Source organism: Populus euphratica, unplaced genomic scaffold, assembly GCF_000495115.2.
Source record: "Populus euphratica unplaced genomic scaffold, PopEup_1.0 scaffold226.1, whole genome shotgun sequence".
Classification (NCBI taxonomy): Eukaryota; Viridiplantae; Streptophyta; class Magnoliopsida; order Malpighiales; family Salicaceae; genus Populus; species Populus euphratica.
The window spans coordinates 199,985-220,170 of NW_011499967.1; the positions used below are offsets into that span (position 1 = coordinate 199,985).

The 20,186-nt window shown below is 31.1% G+C and overlaps 2 protein-coding genes across 4 annotated transcripts; both read right to left on the reverse strand.

The window, feature by feature from the left end:
• Positions 1-20: 20 nt before the first annotated feature.
• On the reverse strand, positions 21-4,500 carry LOC105138999 (uncharacterized). 2 transcript variants are annotated; one of them, XM_011045272.1, is made up of 11 exons: positions 3,864-4,500; positions 2,911-3,026; positions 2,653-2,786; positions 2,325-2,527; positions 1,957-2,244; positions 1,813-1,871; positions 1,565-1,601; positions 1,374-1,445; positions 1,101-1,251; positions 858-989; positions 21-775 (listed from the first exon to the last, which is right to left on the reverse strand). In XM_011045272.1, exons 2-11 carry the CDS (start codon positions 3,017-3,019, stop codon positions 365-367), a joined length of 1,596 nt encoding a protein of 531 aa, XP_011043574.1. In that variant the 5' UTR covers positions 3,020-3,026; positions 3,864-4,500; the 3' UTR covers positions 21-364. The 2 variants fall into 2 exon arrangements, with proteins under 2 accessions (XP_011043574.1, XP_011043575.1); XM_011045273.1 differs by lacking the exon at positions 3,864-4,500 and adding an exon at positions 3,115-3,600.
• A 6,347-nt stretch (positions 4,501-10,847) lies between these two features.
• LOC105139000 (uncharacterized) lies at positions 10,848-17,357 on the reverse strand. 2 transcript variants are annotated; one of them, XM_011045274.1, is made up of 7 exons: positions 16,949-17,357; positions 15,580-15,679; positions 15,250-15,312; positions 14,453-14,570; positions 12,718-12,800; positions 12,267-12,328; positions 10,848-11,329 (listed from the first exon to the last, which is right to left on the reverse strand). In XM_011045274.1, the coding sequence occupies exons 1-7, from the start codon at positions 17,134-17,136 to the stop codon at positions 11,221-11,223; spliced, it is 723 nt and encodes a 240-aa protein (XP_011043576.1). In that variant the 5' UTR covers positions 17,137-17,357; the 3' UTR covers positions 10,848-11,220. The 2 variants fall into 2 exon arrangements, with proteins under 2 accessions (XP_011043576.1, XP_011043577.1); XM_011045275.1 differs by having other exon boundaries at positions 15,580-15,676; positions 16,946-17,357.
• Positions 17,358-20,186: the final 2,829 nt, after the last annotated feature.

The following is a 20,186-nucleotide window of genomic DNA, read 5'->3' on the forward strand; positions in this document are numbered from 1 at the left end:
AAGAAAAGTAAAAGATATGGGGGGGAATCTGAATTAAATTGGAATTTAATATTATTGCCTTGAGAAATTTTGTTACATTCTATAGTGGGGTTGGTCCCCTAGGTTTGGTCCGATATTCAATCAAATGAATGAAAAAATCTGTATTGACTTTCCTCCTGAAAATTTTGTGACCATCTCCCTACCGGGACAAAATCCATCTCTGCAGCGCTCTTGATTTCTGACCTCCACTTCTTTATGGTATGTGTCTAATCTACCTGTACAGTATCGTATATCATGATTTTTTATCCTGTGTTCATGGAAGCTGGCTTGCACCATTCATCTTCCAGAATTTAATTTAGTATCCTAGGTATAATGTTACTACATCCTAGACTGGACTAGTATGGTTTGAGCTATCTGTGCTTCCAGTTTCCGGTTCCTTTGCGACAGACGGATGTGGCTTAACAAAACCATCTAAAGAATGGTGTTCTTGCTCGTGCTGAGCCAGCTTTGCCCATATCAGAACCAAAAACACCATGACTAAAGAGAGAAACACCAGCGACGTCCACACCATTCGAATGTATCTCTTCAATGGTTTGCAATGGTACAAAAGGATTTCAGAAAATGCGTCCTTCACTGTTTGACATTCTACAAGATTTTCCATCTCAGGATACACATTTAGCAGGCTCTGAATGGATGTTGTGTATGCCTCAACTGTTGTATAATCATTACGTGATATGAATTGTCCGCTGGCACATGTTCCGTTGTCGAAACTGGAACAAGTAAATACCTTCAACACCTGTGGAATAGCAATTCAGGTGGTGAATATGAACAGCAAGATCTTAGGCTACAAAATTTATTTGATCTTCCCTTTGACATACCTGTGGGATATCGCCGATTCGGATTGCATTAGAAGCGCACTTATCAGGCTGGAATTGGTATTCAGGTGGTGCTGAGAAGGGGTTGCACACTGTATAAGGCAATCCTTGTATGGTCGATAAGTTTGCATTCACCTGTGATGTTTCAGCAGAAGAAGGTATTAGTGTAAATCACATGATAAAATGACAGAGGTTAAATCAGATAGAAACAAAATGCAAATGACATTTAGCATCCTGCTAATCTACCTGATTGACAAGGCTGTAGATCCCTTGACTGACATCAAATAAGACTGGTTTTGCAGAGAGCAATTGATCGCAGGGAAGGATTGAACTCAAGCTGTTATTGTAAGGGTTCTGTTGAAAGCTTTCGAGAGCTGTGCATGAATCTCTTGAAAAGCTGCAGAACATGTTGATTTTCCCTCAATAAGTACTCAGAAACCTCAGCTCCTCAATCAATTCTTATGAACTTTTGTTTAGAATAGAGAAATTGAGGTAATGGAAAAAACTTGAAAGACTTACTTTTGTAAGAAGAAATACAGCCCAAAAAATATCCAGCATAGAACAGTCAGGATCCAACACACTGCTATTAGTCTGCAAGAGAAACAAATCATAAGAATTTGTATAATCCAATGTACTTGACAGTCAATTCCTTCTTTTAGGAAGTGTGCTAGTTCGGCTTCAGCCATGCAAGGATCCTTTATTTCACTTACATGTTAAGTGGTCGCCGTAACCTCAGAGTTCCACAGACTGCAACAGAATGAATTCAAACTTAGATGAGAAATATATTCAACATGATCATAATAATGAATAGATGTTCAGATGCTGAATCATAATAAATTGCCAGATTTTGGTGTTTTTTTTCTATTCCATTCTGATTTCACGAGGCTCAAAAGTTGTATCAATCAACTAAATCGAAAAGGCAGCAGGACTAATGAGTTGGACACATAGGGAGAAATACCTGAAAGAGCAATTAGCGCAGCTAGGTTCAAGGAAATTGTCACTGTGGTTACTATATACCTGTAGCAAGTATCATATACTATCTTTTAGAGGAGCTCAAATGGACATGGATACACATGATTTGTGATCGGAGAGACAGACTTACACAATCTTGAGACCCTTATCGATCAACCGCCTATTCTTCCTGGCCTGTCTTTGTATATCAGCAGCCTCAACATTAAGTTTCTCTGATGTGGAGGTAAGGAAGCTAGATGCCTGAACCGCAGCACTTTGATTAGATGCTCCTAGACTCTCTTTCATGTCCTTCATTGCTCCTGTTGTGTTGTACATGGTTTTTGTTGCATTGTTTGCCGTGTCGATGATGATGTCTACAACAGTTTTTGCTCGCGAATGGAACTTCGCATTCCCTCCAAGAACTAGCCCAGATGCAGTTCTGCAGATAGTTTTCTATTTGTTAGTCTTGCATCAGTTAATATTATTTGGATTTTGGAATGCAAAAGTTACGTGACTTGCATTGCTAAGATGGTGAAAAATATAGCCAGGAGAATAGGCCAGAGGTAGCATTGCTTATGGCAAGGTAATCTTTTCTTCAGCTTTTCATTCCTTCTATTTTTACAGCAAAAGACAGTTGCTAGCAGAAAGCCTCCATATGCTATGCCACCAAGAAGCCAGATTACCCCAATGACATGCCCATGAACTCCTGTGAACATGGTTGACTGCAAAAAATATAACATGAGATTACATTAATAAATGCTAAAATTATGATGGCATCACTGATTTCCTACATGAGCATCATGATTTCACATAATTATGAATTAATAAGAGATTAAGAGGGAATTACACTCCAATAATGTTTGTTTTTGATATCATATCCTCCTCTATATTTCTTGAGATCCTTTAGAGGATCCACCCTCACTGTATCATCTGGCTGCATCACAGTCTGTGATACATTGTTCACAGCAAGCACATATGTACCTGATAGAACCAGAACAACACCAAGAAATCATTATCTTAAGGGCCAAGTACTTTTCTCCATCCAAGGAAATGGGCCAGTTTGGATTTCCGGATTGAATGGCAACTTCAATCTTCCAAAACTTACCAGGCTCAGAAGAATTTGATGAGTATGTTTGTCCTGCAATGAGATTTGAGCCTAAAATGACCAAGAAAATCAAGGAAACAACCAAGAGGGTGGCATGTGTGGAGCCCATCTCTAACCTGTCAACCAAGCAGTAGAAAAGTAAACAAATAATGCTCATAAAATTAGATTGACCAGAATTGATGCAGCCATGATTTTCCAACTAACCCAATGTTAATCCTAATGGTACTTTTTGAACCACACCAGGAAATGGACTGACCTAACCCATCAAACTAATTTGACAGAAAAACTAAAACCCATCAAACAAGTTCTTAAAACTTCAACCAGAACCTGACTTATAACAAGAGAGAAGAAGAAGATGGGTGGTTTAACTTTAATTTGAATGGATCATTTTAGCATTACTTGTTAAGCTATAAGGAAGCTGGAGATTAAACTAATAATCTCCCTTGAGGAAAAAGAAAATATTAAACGAAAAAAAGTGCAATTTACTTTAAGTGTGAATGGAGAAAGATGTTTTCTGCTTCATAAATAGTTGCACAACTTTTGCAAAAGCTACTTGTTCTATGGAGCACAAACTCCTTTGCAAGTAAAGAACATTTTGTAACCTACCAAATCTGAACATGGGACCTCTTCGACGTTACAGGATCACCAATTTGCTTTCTCAAGAATCTCAAAAAGCTTAATCAAAGATTATGTTTCCATGCATTTTTCCTAAATTCAATGTATGAAAGGTACTATCTCAACTCAGAAAAGACAAACATAAAAATATTTTCTCCAATATTATCTCGGAACAGAACAGACATCATCTCGAAACAGAAGAGAAGGATACAAAAAGAGGTGCAGAAGGGATAGCCTATCCTTCCTTTTTAATGACTGGGGCAAGCAGATGCCACCAGAATTTTGGGACCAAGAAAAGATACACTGCAAACTAGATCATTGCAATTCAGTTAACTTACCAAAACAAGAAGACAGCCCTCCTTCAACAGCTAGATATCTTCAATCTGTACTTCAATATCTCAACAAAAATCTTGCAAAAGTTTTCAAATATTCTCCAAAATCATCCAGCAGAAACTTCTCATATATGATCAAAAGCTTCAAGTATGCAATATATAATATATCCAGCTTTAACCCCAACTGCTTACAACAACTTGAATCAAGGAAAGACAGGAGCTAGCTTGTCCCATTCAAATCTTCCGGGAGTTGCCTTCTTACATTGATTATTAGAAGAAAAAATCTCTATCTAGAAGCTGAGACTCTTCCTATGCAACATGTCATTTTACAGTCCACGAAATCCAAAAAAAGGAAGAAGAAAACAGTATCCCCTAGTAAGGAACCTCACCTGAAATCACACCTCTAGAATTTCAAATTCCTTAACCAAGTTCTCCTCGTAACTTTCAAAGCAGCAAAAATCTCTTGACAACAATATCAACCCACATGTCAAACACTTAAATAAGCTACCAAGACCTCGTCCAATACTCACATGTTTGAGTGGAGGAAGTTTGGTTATTTTTCAACTTAATCCACTCATTAAATTACACCAACTCCTTCCAAGCTTTTTTCTTTGTCTACCTTATTCGGTCCTATACACACCCAAACGGTGCTATTTTGTAGATGGGACTGCATGACAATGGAGGTGGCCACATAGAGAATGTGGTTAAGGATTTCTTATGGTCCTTGTATTTTATGTGCTAGTCAAATTGAGTCCTTTTCTTTCAAATCACAACAAATCAACCCTTTTACTTGCAAATAATGATGATGAGATCCCTTTTGTCAAACTCATACACTGCCTAAAGATTATAAGTGATTGAAAAATGTTGCAGGATAATTGGATGGGAGTTGTCAAATTAATACTCTTCAATTTGAAGCAGAAGGGCTTATTTGATAAATACAAAGTAGAGGGGTTAATTTGATCAAATGTGAGAAGTGAAGGAAACGTGCCTCTCTCTCAGGAAGTCAAAAACAGACCAAACTCTTGCGCATTGTGGTCAAGTTAAGAACCCATTTTGGCTCTTTGGTCATGACCAAAGTCACCTTTTGATTTGTACCTTGTTTATTTTATGTAAGGTGTGGATGAATCTAACTAAAACTATATTAAAAGACAAGCAGCATCCATGTTGTCTTTGCTCAATAAATGAGAAAGGAACCCTATTTCTTTTTTTTCTACTTTATCTGTCGACGAAGGAGAGGTCAAAAAGATACAACGAATAAAAGAAAGGATTTATATATATGTATGGTAAAAAGGGGGAAAAAATACTATAATTATATTGTTTTCTCGGCCTGAATTGACCACAAAGAATTCAAGAAGAAACGGGCAAAATCTAGAGCCACTCTTCTGATATGGGTTTGGACCACCCATAGTTTGTAAAATTTAACTCGGGAAAGGTTTTAGCCACAAATTTTAAAGTAAAAAAAAAAATTAAAAAGAGTTAAAATAGCATTGTTCTAATAAAAAAAAAATTAGGAGTTAAATACCGAGTTTTAATCAAATTAACCAGATCAATAGCTCAACCTAATTAGATTAACTGGTTTTTTTTAATTTTTTAACTTAAATTCATCTGAGTCAATCAAATTAAAGTCAATACAAGCCCATCTGGATTTTTAAGACCATGGAACCTCCCCCAGTATACACAACTTCATATGGTATTAAAGTGCCTAGTAGATACAAAAGTTGTAGTATAAGATTGTCCTAGTTTGTTACTTTACGTTAATGATGCCCTACACAATTTCTTAATGGAAACTGTTAGCTATTTTTGTAGTGGTTGCATCTATGCTAAGGAATGATAGTAAAAGAGGGGACGTAGTCTCTTTTTATTTTTATGTTAATATTAATAGTATTATTGGATTAGTTTCTATATTTTAAGATTGGATATTTTATTAAATAAATTTTAGATAAATCATTCATAATCATAATAGTATATTTATGAGAATTTTTTTATATTTCCAAGGATAATGATTTCAAAATAAAATAATAACATATAAACAAAAAAAAATTTCATGTTATTAAATTTTATGGTCCATACAAGTTGATATGAAACTTAATTTTGGTTGAGTTTTTAAAAAAAATAGAGTAAAAGCTAATTCAATCAAATCTCAAGTAACTTAACAAGTCCATTTATATCTTAATTAACTTGGTTAAAATTTAATTTAATTTTAAAAAAATATCTTTATAATTAAAAAAATTAAAAAAAAACAAAGAAAGGAACTTAGTTTAGGTAAGGTTTAATAACTTTATGCATATCAACATTTTAATATATTAAGAGTAAAAGGGACAAAAGATTGAGCTAAGAATACTTTTGACAAACAATAGTAGAGACCAATGGAGGTCACGCATGTACACGATTTGAAAAGGTAGAGTTGGTAAGGGGACTCTTACTTCTTAAGTAATTTCAAGTTCCTTTTATATATATATATATATATATATATATATAAAGATGGACAAAAAGAAAAGGAACCTAGAGGTGGTGTCGGCTTTGATATTTATTAAAAAGAACTAAAATCTCTTGGAAAGTACTGTGGCTATAGATTTATTCTTCCTAGTGTTTTTACCTTTGCACTCAAAAAACTTAAAACACGATCTAATAGTAATGAAGTTCTTTTGTATAGTTTATTGTTATTATCAAATATAACGGGAGAATAAGTATATTTTTATCTTGATTATATAGTAAAATAATTCAAATATTCTTGAAAACAAAATAAATTAAATATGGTGTTAAAGGATATTTTTACATTTTTATTATGGTTTTTTTTTGCTGTTATAATTTCAGATGAGGGGAACTTTGGTATTTGCACAAATAAAAAAAAATAAACAATTAAAATACATTTTAAAACTTAAAAAACACCCTTAAAATAAAAAAGAATTAAGCAAAATATCAAGGGGTATTTTTGACTTTTCACAATAATTTTTTATAATTAAAAAATCAACTCAAAATCACCCTTAAAATAATTTTGGACAGGTGCGGAAGACACCAATGTCTTTCGAGCGTGCTTGTGATGCCTTCTAATGTTTAAAAAAATCCTTCTACCATGTTATTAAAAATCTAGAAGCATCACCATGTCTCTTACATATTAGTGTCGTATGTGTCTTTGTTGGTGGTCTGATTTAACATCGATGAGCTTTTCTTTTCTTTTTTTTCTCTTTCTTTTTAAAAATTTACAGCTCAACTCTCTTGGTTGTTAGCATTTCAACTTTTGTCTTTATTTTTTTATTTTTTATTTTTTTAATTTTGAACATTTTATAAAAATTTTATTTATTTTTAATTTCATCCTTCCATCATAATTTACCAAATATTATATTCTTTAATATGGTCTTATTCTTTAGATTTTTATTTTCTATCATTGGCTCTTTTGTAAAAAAATTAGTGGTTTTCAATTTCATCTTTTAATTTAAATTGATGATATTATATTGTTCAATTCGGTTCTCATTGTTTTTATTTCTTTTTTTTGTTCTTTTATAAAAGTTATTCTTCTTTTTTAATTTTTCCCTTTAATTACAACAATGATTTTATTTTTTAAGTCAATTTTTATCCTAATTCTTAAAAAAAAATTATCATTTTACTAAATTGATTTTTTTTCTATTTCACCCTTCAATTAAATATAAAATTTATTTTTTATTTTAATTTTGATCCTTATTATTTTAATTGCTATTCTTTAAAATATTTTTATTTAATTAAAAAAATTAATTTTATCCTTCAATATTTGATTGATTGAAAATTAAATTTTATTGTTTTTTTATATTAAATGCTTCAAGTCTAATAAATCAATTCATAGATTTGAAAAACAAAATAAAAAAAGTTTTATAATTTTTTTTATTTTTTTATTAGAAACTTATAATTTATGTTATTGATTTGATGAGATATCTCAGTTAATTTAGCTCTGAATACTAGGATTATAGGCTTTGTCATGACCAGGTATTTTATATCATTTTTTACTTTCAACATTCAAACATTTTTTTATTAAAAAAATTATCTGGCCATGATGAAACAAAGAAATCACAGCTAAATACAAAAGAAATACAATAAAACCGTGATGATACTAAACGAATCCTAAATACGGTACAGTTTACTTAAAACAATAATCAGACAAGATTTTTTATAATTAAAAAATCAACTCAAAAATAATTTTATATTTGGCTTAATAAAAGGTGGACACGTGCAGAAGACACCAATGTCTTTCGAGCGATGCTTGTGATGCCTTCTAATGTTTAAAAAAATCCTTCTACCATGTTATTAAAAATCTAGAAGTATCACCATGTCTCTACATATTAGTGTCTCTTACATATTAATATAGTATATGTCTTTGTTGGTGGTCTGATTTAATATCGATGAGCTTTTCTTTTTTTTTTTTTTTTTTTTGAAAATTTATTGCTCAACTCTCTTGGTTGTTAGCATTTCAACTTTTATCTTTATTTTTTTATTTTTTATTTTTTTAATTTTGAATATTTTATAGAAATTTTATTTGTTTTTTAATTTCATCCTTCCATCATAATTTACCAAATATTATATTCTTTAATATGGTCTTATTCTTTAGATTTTTATTTTCTATCATTGGCTCTTTTGTAAAAAAATTAGTGGTTTTCAATTTCATCTTTTAATTTAAATTGATGATATTATATTTTTCAATTTAGTTCTCATTGTTTTTATTTATTTTTTTATTTTTTTTAAGTTATTATTCTTTTTTAATTTTTCCCTTTAATTACAACAATGATTTTATTTTTTAAGTCAATTTTTATCCTAATTCTTAAAAAAAAATATCATTTTACTAAATTGATTTTTTTTCTATTTCACCCTTCAATTAAATATAAAATTTATTTTTTATTTTAATTTTGATCCTTATTATTTTAATTGCTATTCCCTTATTATTTTAATTGCTATTTTTTAAAATCTTTTTAAATTCATCTTTAGGTAATTTATTTTATTTATTTATATTAGTCCTCATTCTTTTGATTGCTCTTTTTTGGTGGTCTATCTATTAAATGCTTCAAGTCTAATAAATCAATTCATGAATTTGAAAAATAAAATAAAAAAATTTTTATAATCTTTTTTATTTTTTTATTAGTTTATTAGAAACTTATAATCTATTTCATTGATTTGATGAGATATCTTAGGGTAATTCAGCTCTGAATACTAGGATTACAGGCTTTGTCATGACCAGGTATTTTATATCATTTTTTACTTTCAACATTCAAACATTTTTTTATTAAAAAAATTATCTGGCCATGATGAAACAAAGAAATCACAGCTAAATACAAAAGAAATACAATAAAACCGTGATGATACTAAACGAATCCTAAATACGGTACAGTTTACTTAAAACAATAATCAGACAAGATATATATATATATGATTTTGCATGGAATGAAAACTTGATACAAGTCGCTGTTCAACTCATACAAAAAGCTGAAATCTTTTCTAGGCATTAAAAGAAGAAGGAATGTCTCTTATTCTGGCTTAATCTATAAGCAAAGTAGTGTTTGGCCACAAATAGTCCAAGAAATCAGTTCAGTCAATCTCAGATCACGGGCGGATAGAACAGCAGAATAGCTAGCACGTTGGCTGCTTTCCACAGATGGAGCGGACAAGTTGGAGGTTTCTTTCTAGAGACAACAGAAACTTCAAATCTTGAGTGATTAATGATTTATAAAAGAGACAATGAGCGGAAAAATAGGAGAGCAAGTGAAAGTCAAATGTTTGTTAGCTCTCTTTCAATTCAAACGGCTGTTGCTCTTGCATACCCAATGACATCATTGACAAGAGCTTTGTTTGGCAAGAATTTATTGCACCAGTTTGATGAACCCTGAGGCTTAGGGTTTCGGGAGTAAGACAATTTGAATGGGAAACTGTAGACTTTTTCTTTTTCTTTTTTTATCTAGATTTCTTTGCTTGTGCCAAAATTAGTGAAAACCTCCCAGCTAGGGTATGAAGATGCGGCTCAAGGTTTGGCCAAATAATTTATAGTTGTGATTGATAAAGTCAGCCTAACAAATTTATAATCTGAAGCCTTGCTTAATAGAATTTTAATTTAAATTGATTTTAATATTCACCTAATCAAATTAATTTAACTTATAACCTAGTTGATTCAGCTAAACTTGATCTAGACTTAGCTAAGTCGAAACCATGAAATTTAAAAAAAAAAATTAAAATTACATCATTTTAAACAAAAATAATAAATTCAAGTTAACAAAAATAATAAATCCAAATTAACCCAATAATCTTTAAATTCAAGTTAACAAAAATAATAAATCAAATTAACGGGTAGTCCTTTATCAAGTTTCGACAACTATACTATAATTTAGGACAACTATACTATAATAACAATTACGATAGTTAAATCCATGACTTAATTAACATGATAATTTGACTTGTAATCTAATTGAGCTAATTAAACCCTATCAAAATTAAACTCTATCCAAACTCGACTAAGTCAAAACCATAGAATTTAAAAGAAAAATTAAAACCATATTGTTTTAAACAAAAATAGTAAATCCAAGTTAACCGAATAATCTATAAATTGACCCGTAAATTGACCCGTGACCTAAAAAGTTAACCGAATAATCTATAAATTGACCGTGACCTAGACCTTTGACATAAGATCCCGAACCAATTTCTACAACTATGCTATAATAACAAGAAGGAAGGATGGATAAATCCATGACCTGATTAACTTAATGGTTTGACCTGTAATCTAATTGATCCGACTAAACTTTTTAGCTAACTTAAAACAATGAAATTTAAAAAAAAAAAATCAGTTTAAATAAAAATGATAAATTCAAGTTAGCCCCGCAACCTACAGGTGGGTCAGATTCCAGAACACGTTGGACAACCATGCTATGATAACAAGAGGGATAGCTAAATCCATGAAGCTCAAGTTGAAAAAATAAATAAAACAGATTGAAGGGTTTTTTCCCTTGTGACAAAAGCTTATCTAAAACAAGCACACCAAACTCCACAAGCTTCCCTGAAGCTGTCATCTCAAAAGGTAATTACCTTCATATTTACTTGGCACAACACTGATCAAAAGATTAAAAAAACATAAACACAACTTTTTTCATCAAGCACTAATCATTATTATTATTACTAATTCCCTAAGTTTCTACGCAAAACCCAAGGCACAAACTACTTCGAAGAAAAACTATAATGAGGGTAAAAGTTAAAAGAAAGAAAGAACTAAAAGCCATTATACAGTTAACAGCATGCTGAGCTAGGGGCGGGTTTCCCATTGGAAAATGATGGTCAGATTGGCGGCAGTTATTTCTACAGGCAGATTGATGCTTGCATTAGAAGGTTTGATCGCGTCTTGAGAACTGACTGAAGATAATTATTGCCTGGGAAGGTTTGGAGGCAGAAGGATGGTGTCTGCTAGATCATCATTCAACTTGACTGGAAGTGGTGGCATCTGCTTCATGAGTTCTGGCACATCATCCATCCTGCAAGTAACCAATACAATGAATTCTATCCGGGAAAAAGAAGAAAGAGAAAGAGAAACAAATTCCTTTCATCCTAAGAAAAGAGACGCCATCCAGCACAACTGAAGACTCAATGGAGCATGAGCACAGCAGAACAAATTCCTGAAAAATTAATTCTTCGACCCAAGACTAAATCAGTCTTAGACTCCAACCCAATACCTTTAATCCAATCTGTAATCAAAGTTTCAGTAGCCTTGATAGAAGACTCAATAGAGCATCAAACAATGTCTAAGATCAATACATCAAACAGGTGTTGTTAAAACTGTTTTCGGAAACCCCCACAACTGTAACAAAAGCAAGCTGGGTATCACACTGCTTGGACTGAGCTTGGATCAGAGATACCTGAACCGAAGCTTGATTTGAAACCAATAAATTGGGTCCAAACTTCGGTAGGCAGCAACTGCTTTTCCTCCATACATGCCCACCCCCACCCTCAATTTCTTTCCTTTTTAGATACAGGATCATAGGCCTTCAGACATGGCTTGAAATTTAGATCAAAGGTCATTGGTGTTTCACTTCAATATTTGCAAAATCATGGGAGCTTCATTATTGAGTGTGCTTTTAAAAGTTTAGGCATTGGTAAGCCTAAGCCCCCTCTAGTGAGGCGTGGCCTGCATTACCCTTACATGCAAAGCCTCTCTACAGTGTATGAACAGTCTTAAACCAGATGTGCAGCTCAGAGTGTATTTATATGTCAATCACATGATGGAAATCATAAACACACAAAGACATACAAGAATGAATGCTGCTTGCATCTTTTATAAAAGAAATCTACTGAGAAAACAAATAGCAAATGAATGCTTATATGTCAACATGCAGCGAGAAAGAAGAGATATACAGCATTAAACCATCATAAAATCTACTTAATAAAAGAAGCTAAGAAGAACCAAAAACATACTCATTCATAACTTTGCAGATGTTGTCACGAGTTTGGCGGAGAAGACTGAGGTTCTCTTGTATCTGAAAAGTCAAGGATAAATTTACAGCAATTTCAGTTGTCAGCCACCAAGAGGCACAAAGTGAGACTTGCAACAAGGGGCTCTCGGAAAAAATATCACTTGCAAACATTAAGGAATGTTATTCACATAACACATTAGTGGGGAAGGGAGTATGAGAGAGACTGAAGCAAATAACACATCGAGATATTGTAGTTAAGTCAAACCCATTCAAATCACGTGTTTCATGCATCGAGTTATTACAATTAAATAAAAAATTGCAATCATCTGTAATCATAGATGTGAAAAGGGTGTGTTCAAAGGGCCCCTGATCACTCTCAATAAATGCTTTCCAAACTCTAAATTCAGCAAAAGAATTGTGTGAAATAATGAGATCATGACAGAAGTATTCACCTGATAACTTGCAAGGTTTGCAGAAATTTGATGGAGGGTCTGTGCATTTTGATTAAGAAGCTCTCCTGTAGTTCCACCAATTACTGCAAGTGGCAAATAATAGCTCTTTAATGACACATGACAATAGCAACACAGTAAAAGATATTACAAATTAACACAACTATCAAAAGATGCCCCCGCAAAACTAAGGCTTTGTTGCAAATCCTTTCCGAATTCTAATTCACCATCCCATTAAACCTAAATCTTACTGTACTATCATAAACGCAGGAAAATCTCAATTATCAAGCAACACAACCAAGAAAAGCTGTTCATTGGCATAATAAAAGTCAACAATGACCCATCTCAACATTCTCCTCTTTCTTCTTCTTAAGCCCATTAATGGTACTGGGGTATTAAATCCTTTAAATGTTTTCCTCACATAAGTTGCTCATTGTCAGGTAATTACCAGAGGCTGGATTATCTCCATTTATGAACTCAACTAGAATCACATGCCACGTTCTTGCTCAAAATGGCATTTCTACATCGTTCTACTTACCATTTGTTGGTCTCTGCTCAACCTATGCACCAGCATGCAACATACACGCATGAAAAATTTCTAAAGCTGAAGTAGCCAGGTTATCTTTCTTGGTCCATCAGAACTTAAGACATCTTTGTTATTAGCTAGTTAAAAGAAAGTTACTAATAAGGATCTGAACACTTGAGAGTAGCTATTCCATTCACCCATCCAGTAAATTCTATTTCCATTAAACAATACAACTGAACCCTCCCTGTGGACAATATTTGTTTAAGGTAGTCTTTAAGGTAGCTTTATTACAGATGTGAAAAACTCACCATCCACATAAAAGCTTCATTTTTATGGGGAAACTAAAACTATATCATACTACCAACATTCACATCTTAGCCATGCAATCAGAAATTACTATTTCTGAATAACTTAATATGAGTACCTACAGCCTGACCAATACTTTCAAGGATGAAAAATAAATACGGCAATCACATGTGTAGCACAATTGATTCTAGAGTCTACAAAATTGCTGCAGTCAAACATGTGCCACGAAACTGCATGGAAAAGATAAGCATATGAAATATAACATCTAACATGAATGCTTGCCATCATCATTTCCTATTGCCCAATTATGAATTGACATTTTTAAGATAACAGCTCATTCAATGCTAGTATCTAATATTAGATCTAAGGTTGTGTTTCCTATGTTGTGAAGATTTTGGAACTGAAACATTAAAGGGTGTAAAATTTAAGGGGGTGTCGAATAGTTAAGAAAGTTTGCTAGGAATTCAAAGATTTACAAGTGTGAGTGAATCCCGATGCAAGTCAAATCAAATTTGAAGTTAAATATAAGTAAAATAATATATATTTTTAAGGCTCCAAATGTGAGGTGGAAGGAAAAGAAAAAAATGGGTGATAAATTCATAAAAGAAAGAGAAAAGCCAAAAAAACTGAAGTTTCCCCCTCAAAAAATTCCTCCTCATAAAACATCCCCCTCTCCCATAAATTTTACCGAACATATTTCACCCCCTTTACCCTCATAATAAACACATCATAAGCAATAAAAATTTCACCATTAATTTGGAAGTCACTATCAACTAAAACTTGGCCAAAAGCCAGCAACTTCAAACAATATTGACAGCAGATAAAGTTGCAGAGAAGAAAAGGAAAAGAAAATGTTTCCAAAACTGTTTGGAATATACAAAGGTTTTGTGAAGTATAGAACCTCACCATCATACGAGATTCCTTCGTCACTGTCCAGTGGCATCATTGGACTTGCAAATGGAGTAACATTGGGGCGGGTAGCCATGAAGTTAGAAGTCTTTGCAGAAGGCTCATTATGTCTTTCCTGAGAAAAAGAAAGCAGAATATATAGCCTATGCATCGTTCATTCCAAGAAACCACTATCACTTTCAAAAAGTCTCACTACACGTGTATTATAATGCACCATGTGATGCCATGAATTAATGTATCAGAAAAGGAATTATCTTTGAAATCATTAACAGCAAATTGTTTGACAATCACCAGTTTCACCACATTATAAATTTAGTTATGCCAATTAAATTAAACTTTAGGCAGTCCAAAGCATATTTTCCATTGAACAGGTTGAGTTGATAATACATAATATTTTCCAGCTCTTACATCCATCCTTATCAGATTTATCATTAGTAGCCTGAATTTTTTGCCTGTCTAATAAATTTTGTGACTTGACAATGGAAATGTCTGCCTGAGAAATTATTGCAGATTAGATTGAAAAAACTATGACCTGTACCCACAGCTGGGTTTTTAACACCTTACATGTGACACAACTATGACCTGAGAAGTAAATCTTCAGTTCGAGATCCAGGACAACTAAATTAAGTAAACCACAATCAATTTACACAATATATAAACAGCACAGAAGAAACTAATGCATCTAAATCCACAGTTGAATGTGTGAGAATTCAACAGGCTGTAACATAATTTTCAACCAAAAATTAGTGCAACTCCCACAGAAGAGATTCACGACAAAATAAAAGATACCATACTTTTTTATCTTTGCTTTTCCGTACTAGATTATCTTCCTTCCTTCGCTTGCTATTTTCCTTTTTCTGGATAAAGAAACAAATCAATTAGTAGATTTGACTCACAACCAACAGATACATCAGATATAGAGTAACAAATGATGTAAAACTTCGAAAGGAACCACCAAGCTGTCTCTTTTGCAAAGAAGACTTGGACCGTTCAAAATATAAATCCTCCATGGACTGATATTTATTTAACTACAGGATATGCAAGTTTTGGCAGTCTAGCAAACAAAGATGCTGAGAATTTAACAAAGGCTTCATGAAGCTAGATATTAAACTAAGAGAACTTACAGTCATCCATCTGCAACGCAAAGCAACATCTCGAACTGTCTTGTTTGGTAGCTGCAAAGCTATCTTTGCATAACGTACTACATTTGTTTCCATTGCAAATCTGTGAGACATAAGGAAAACCACATTTTAGATTAATTAATTGTGAACCAATACTCGGATAGAGAAATTGAATTTCAGTAGCCATTTTCTTTTCTTTTCTTTTTTTCCAGTAATTTACTGACTTTTGACTGAAAATCAAGAGGAAAAATACAAGATTCAATGACTTATTGAGAAAAGAAAAGTAGTTCATAATTGCTCAAAAAGAGCTCATTTCGTGAGGCTTTGGTTCCTGTAATAATCTTTTTAATACAACTTTCTTTTTGTAGCACAATAGGTATCTAAGAAGAAGTAATACTCAACAGAGATACTTACACCAGTGACCTTTTGAGAATAACAGAACACTAATTTAGTATTTAAAACCATCTACAACTCCAAACAGATTATATGATTTCAATATAATTTGGCCAATCATAATCAAATCCAGAAATTTCAAGCATTCAGCTAAAAGGATCTAAATTAGTTGTTAACTGATCCAAGATGGAAATGTTTTCACTTGGTAAGATAAAACAAATATTGAATAAAGATATCGTTTCACACATCAAGGCAGTGACACCATAGGCAAGTTCTCATTGGTAAGGCACCAACAATTAAACCCAAATTTTAGTTGTTGTATTGGAGACAGCAAAGAAGGGGGTGAGGGAAAAACAAGGATTTTGGTTAATAAGTTTTACTTCAAAATATGATATAAACACACTCTGCTGTTTAATACTGCAACTTGATTACCTCGCGGAGACATGTAAGATTCCTAATGTGAAAATTAGCTAAATAGCTAAATTTGGTTTGGAAACGAAAGTGAGAGATTACCTACAACAAATTCATTGACAATTTGAGTAGGAGCGCTTTAATTTTGAGAAAAATTACATTTCAACAAATTCCTTAGTAACAATCCAAGCTCATAATTTGATTAAAAACTCATGTTAGTCTGGCTGTGCAACATGTAACTATTTCAGAATTGTTAGTGACCTCTAACAGTTCACCAATAACATAACTCAACAAACACTACAATCACCTCAAATAATTCAAGTTTGAACTCAAGCTGCAATTTATCAAACTATAATTTATCCAATAATAATGAAAAAAATGCCACAGAAACCAAAAAGGAAAAAGAAAAAACAAGACAAGACTCATCAGCTCCTCAAAATTCAATAAGTTTCCTTAGAAACCAATATTCAAACCAAAAAAGATGATCAAAAACATGAATTTCAAGACACCCTCCAATAAAAACCTCAAAATTCAAAATAAGAAAAACCCAGGAAACAAAAAAACTTACTTAGCCAACCCTTCTTCAAGAATTGCCTGTTCTTCACCAGTCCAATCATTTGATATACCAGGATTATGCTTCAAAGACGAACCAGAAGAAGGGTCTTGACCCAAATTACCATTATTTGGATTGCTTCCATTGAATGAAGAAGGACCCTGATTGCCTTCTTGATTATGTGTCCCGGATGGGTTTGCCATTGAAAAACAACCAAAATTTATTCTCTAAATATCAACACAATAAATAAAAAAAAGTTTGAATCCTCTTGTCTATATCTATAAACAGAGTGTGTTCTTGACTGAAGGGAGCTCTATTGACAATGAAATTCACTGGAGAGAGAGGGTGTGTATTCAAAAGGGGGAGAATTTTTTTTCTTTTTTCTTTTATGGTTTGGAAGAGAAATAAAGGAGGAGTTTTTATTAAGAAAGAAGAAATGGAGTTTTCATTTTTATAGTGTATGGAAGAAAGGTGGATGTGGTGGATTAGCTTAAGGACTAACATGCCCCTCGTGTAATTATGAAGTGATTGTGATTAATTATGGTAATCTTGCAACAGATTTTATGATTACTTCCCAATTACCATTATGGGTTTTGATATTTTAGGAAATTTCTTGCCGTTGGATTTTGGATTTTTTAACTAGTGTTTGGTCAATCTAATAACTCATTAACTTGGTTTTTTTATATAATTTTGAGTTTTGATTTTTTTTTCCCCTGAGTAGTGGGTAATATAATGCAATATTGTCAAAATCTTTTTGGAAAATTTAAAAAATTTGAATTAAAAGGTAGAGATACATAACATTTAAATAAAAATAAATAAATAAAAGCAATTTTGTAATACAATTGAAAAGGAAATAAACATATTACTAACATTGCAAAGAATAGTGAAGTTATAACTTAATTGACTCTCCCGTTTAAAAATTATTGAAAGCATGATAAATAAATAAAAATATTGATAGTATAATTTACTTTTTTATGTAAATTATCTTATTCATTAAATTTATTACTTTAGCAATCCAAGCTTGGCTGTAGCCTAATTTTATAAATAATAAGAGAAGTTGATCATGAGTGATTTGAATTAATTTATAATTTAGTTAATTTAAATATAATTCATTAGTTTTAAAAAAATATATCATTTTGATTTTTAAAAATTTAAATAATTATTTTAAAATAAATTAACTTGTTTAATTTATAACTTGAGATTTTCTCAAATCAATATTTAAATTGAATTTAGCAGCTAAGCAAATTATTATTGATTTGCTGGATTTTTAGACTAACAAGATTTTTATTTGACTTTATAATTTAAGATGGGTTGGATTAACATGTGAAATGGTTGGATTATTGATTAATCTATTAAAGATTGGTTATAATTAGCATCTCTTATTAAAATAATAACTCTCCTGGCAAATTCTTTGCTCAATCATCAGGTAGTCTTCTGCATTATTAGGTTTGAAATCACACATCCTCGAGTCCCTCACAGTTTATCTTGAAAATGATAGAGCAGAAGAGACTTTTATTTTTTTAAGAAAAAAAAGTCAAACAAAAAATCCAGCTGTTGATATTTCATATGAATGGATAATCATTGATAAGGTCAAGGCACATCAAAATTAAAGGTATTTTCATTTTGATTTTATACAACTCTTTGTAAACAAAAAAAAATTATTTTTTGATTTAGTTTTGTTTTTTTTTTAATTTGGTTTGAATTTGATTCTATTTGATCTCAAATTTATAAAACTAAACAGATTAATTTTTTAAAATTTTAATTGATTTAATTAGTTTTTTTCATAATATGATTTTTTTTATTTTTTTTTATTTTCTTAGTTTAATCATTTTTCAGTTTTTTTTCTTATTCTTGATCGAGGCACATCAAAATTAAAAATATTTTCAATTAGATTTTATACAAGCAATCTACATTTGTATTAACTCTTTATAAAAGAATTTTTTATCATTTTTTTTAAGTTATATCCAAAATAAATATATAAATAGCAAATATATTCAACAAATTAATTAGTTGGTCAAACTCTCCAAATAATGTTAAAACTTTAAAAGAAACAAAAATCATTTTTTATGAGTGAAAGGGATTAATACAGCATATTTTATATTCTTTGAATATTCTCCTTTGAAGTTCTGACCAAGAAAACCAAAGAGAAAGAGCATATCTTCTTCTTTTGTTTATCATGTGACCATTTCCTTAAATATATGTTAGATAATGTGGCTGAAAGAGATTTTAAAAAAATAATTAGGTGATTTTCGAGGATTTTAATATATTTATATCAAAACCATTTAAAAATTCTTAAAAAATTATTAATTTTTTAATAATATATCATTGTTAAAAAAAACATTTGAGAAGCATTTTAGACAGTATCTAAACATCAATCCTTAAATTTGCCATAATTATTGAATTTCGATGCTAAATGCTACAAAATATTTGTCTCGGTGAATCACATGGGGCATTTACGTGTAGATTCAAAGGCTTTCGGACAGCAGGTCTCCCATGATTTGATCGAGAAAGATTTTGTAAGAATTTAATTACCCTTTGACCATTTACTCTTTTTTTATCATGTGATTGTATAGAACATCCTGCGTGTTTTCTGTTAGGGCAGTTGCTGTAGTTATGATATGAAAATATATATTTAAAAAAAAAGTTATAAATTATAGTTTATATATATATATATATATATATATATATAGTACCCTCTTAAAACCTCAATTATATATATATATATATAATTGAGATTTTAAGAGGGTACTTTTAGTAGTACTCGGAAGCATTAATTAACCAAACAGTCTCCAAATGCAAAATATAATTTTCACCGCATGTATGTTTGTTTTTGTATTTAAAAAATACTTTTAAATTTATTTTTTATAATGTTTTTAGATCATTTTATAATTAAAAATATTTTAATATATTTTAAAATAAAAAATATTTTAAAAAACAAGGATTAAATATTGACTATGGATAATCATTGATAAGGTCAAGGCACGTCAAAATTAAAGGCATTTTCATTTTGATTTTATACAATTCTTCATAAAAAAAAAATTTATTTTTTGATTTAATTTAATTTTTTTACTTAATTTGTTTTAAATTCGGTTTTATTTGATCTCAAACTTATAAAACCAAATAAATTAATTTTTTTAAATTTTAATTAGTTTAATTAGTTTTTTCATAGTATGATTTTTTTCTTTTTTTTTTTCTAAAATTCTCAGTTTAATCAGTTTTTCAGTTTTTTTTCTTACTCCTATCAAGACACATC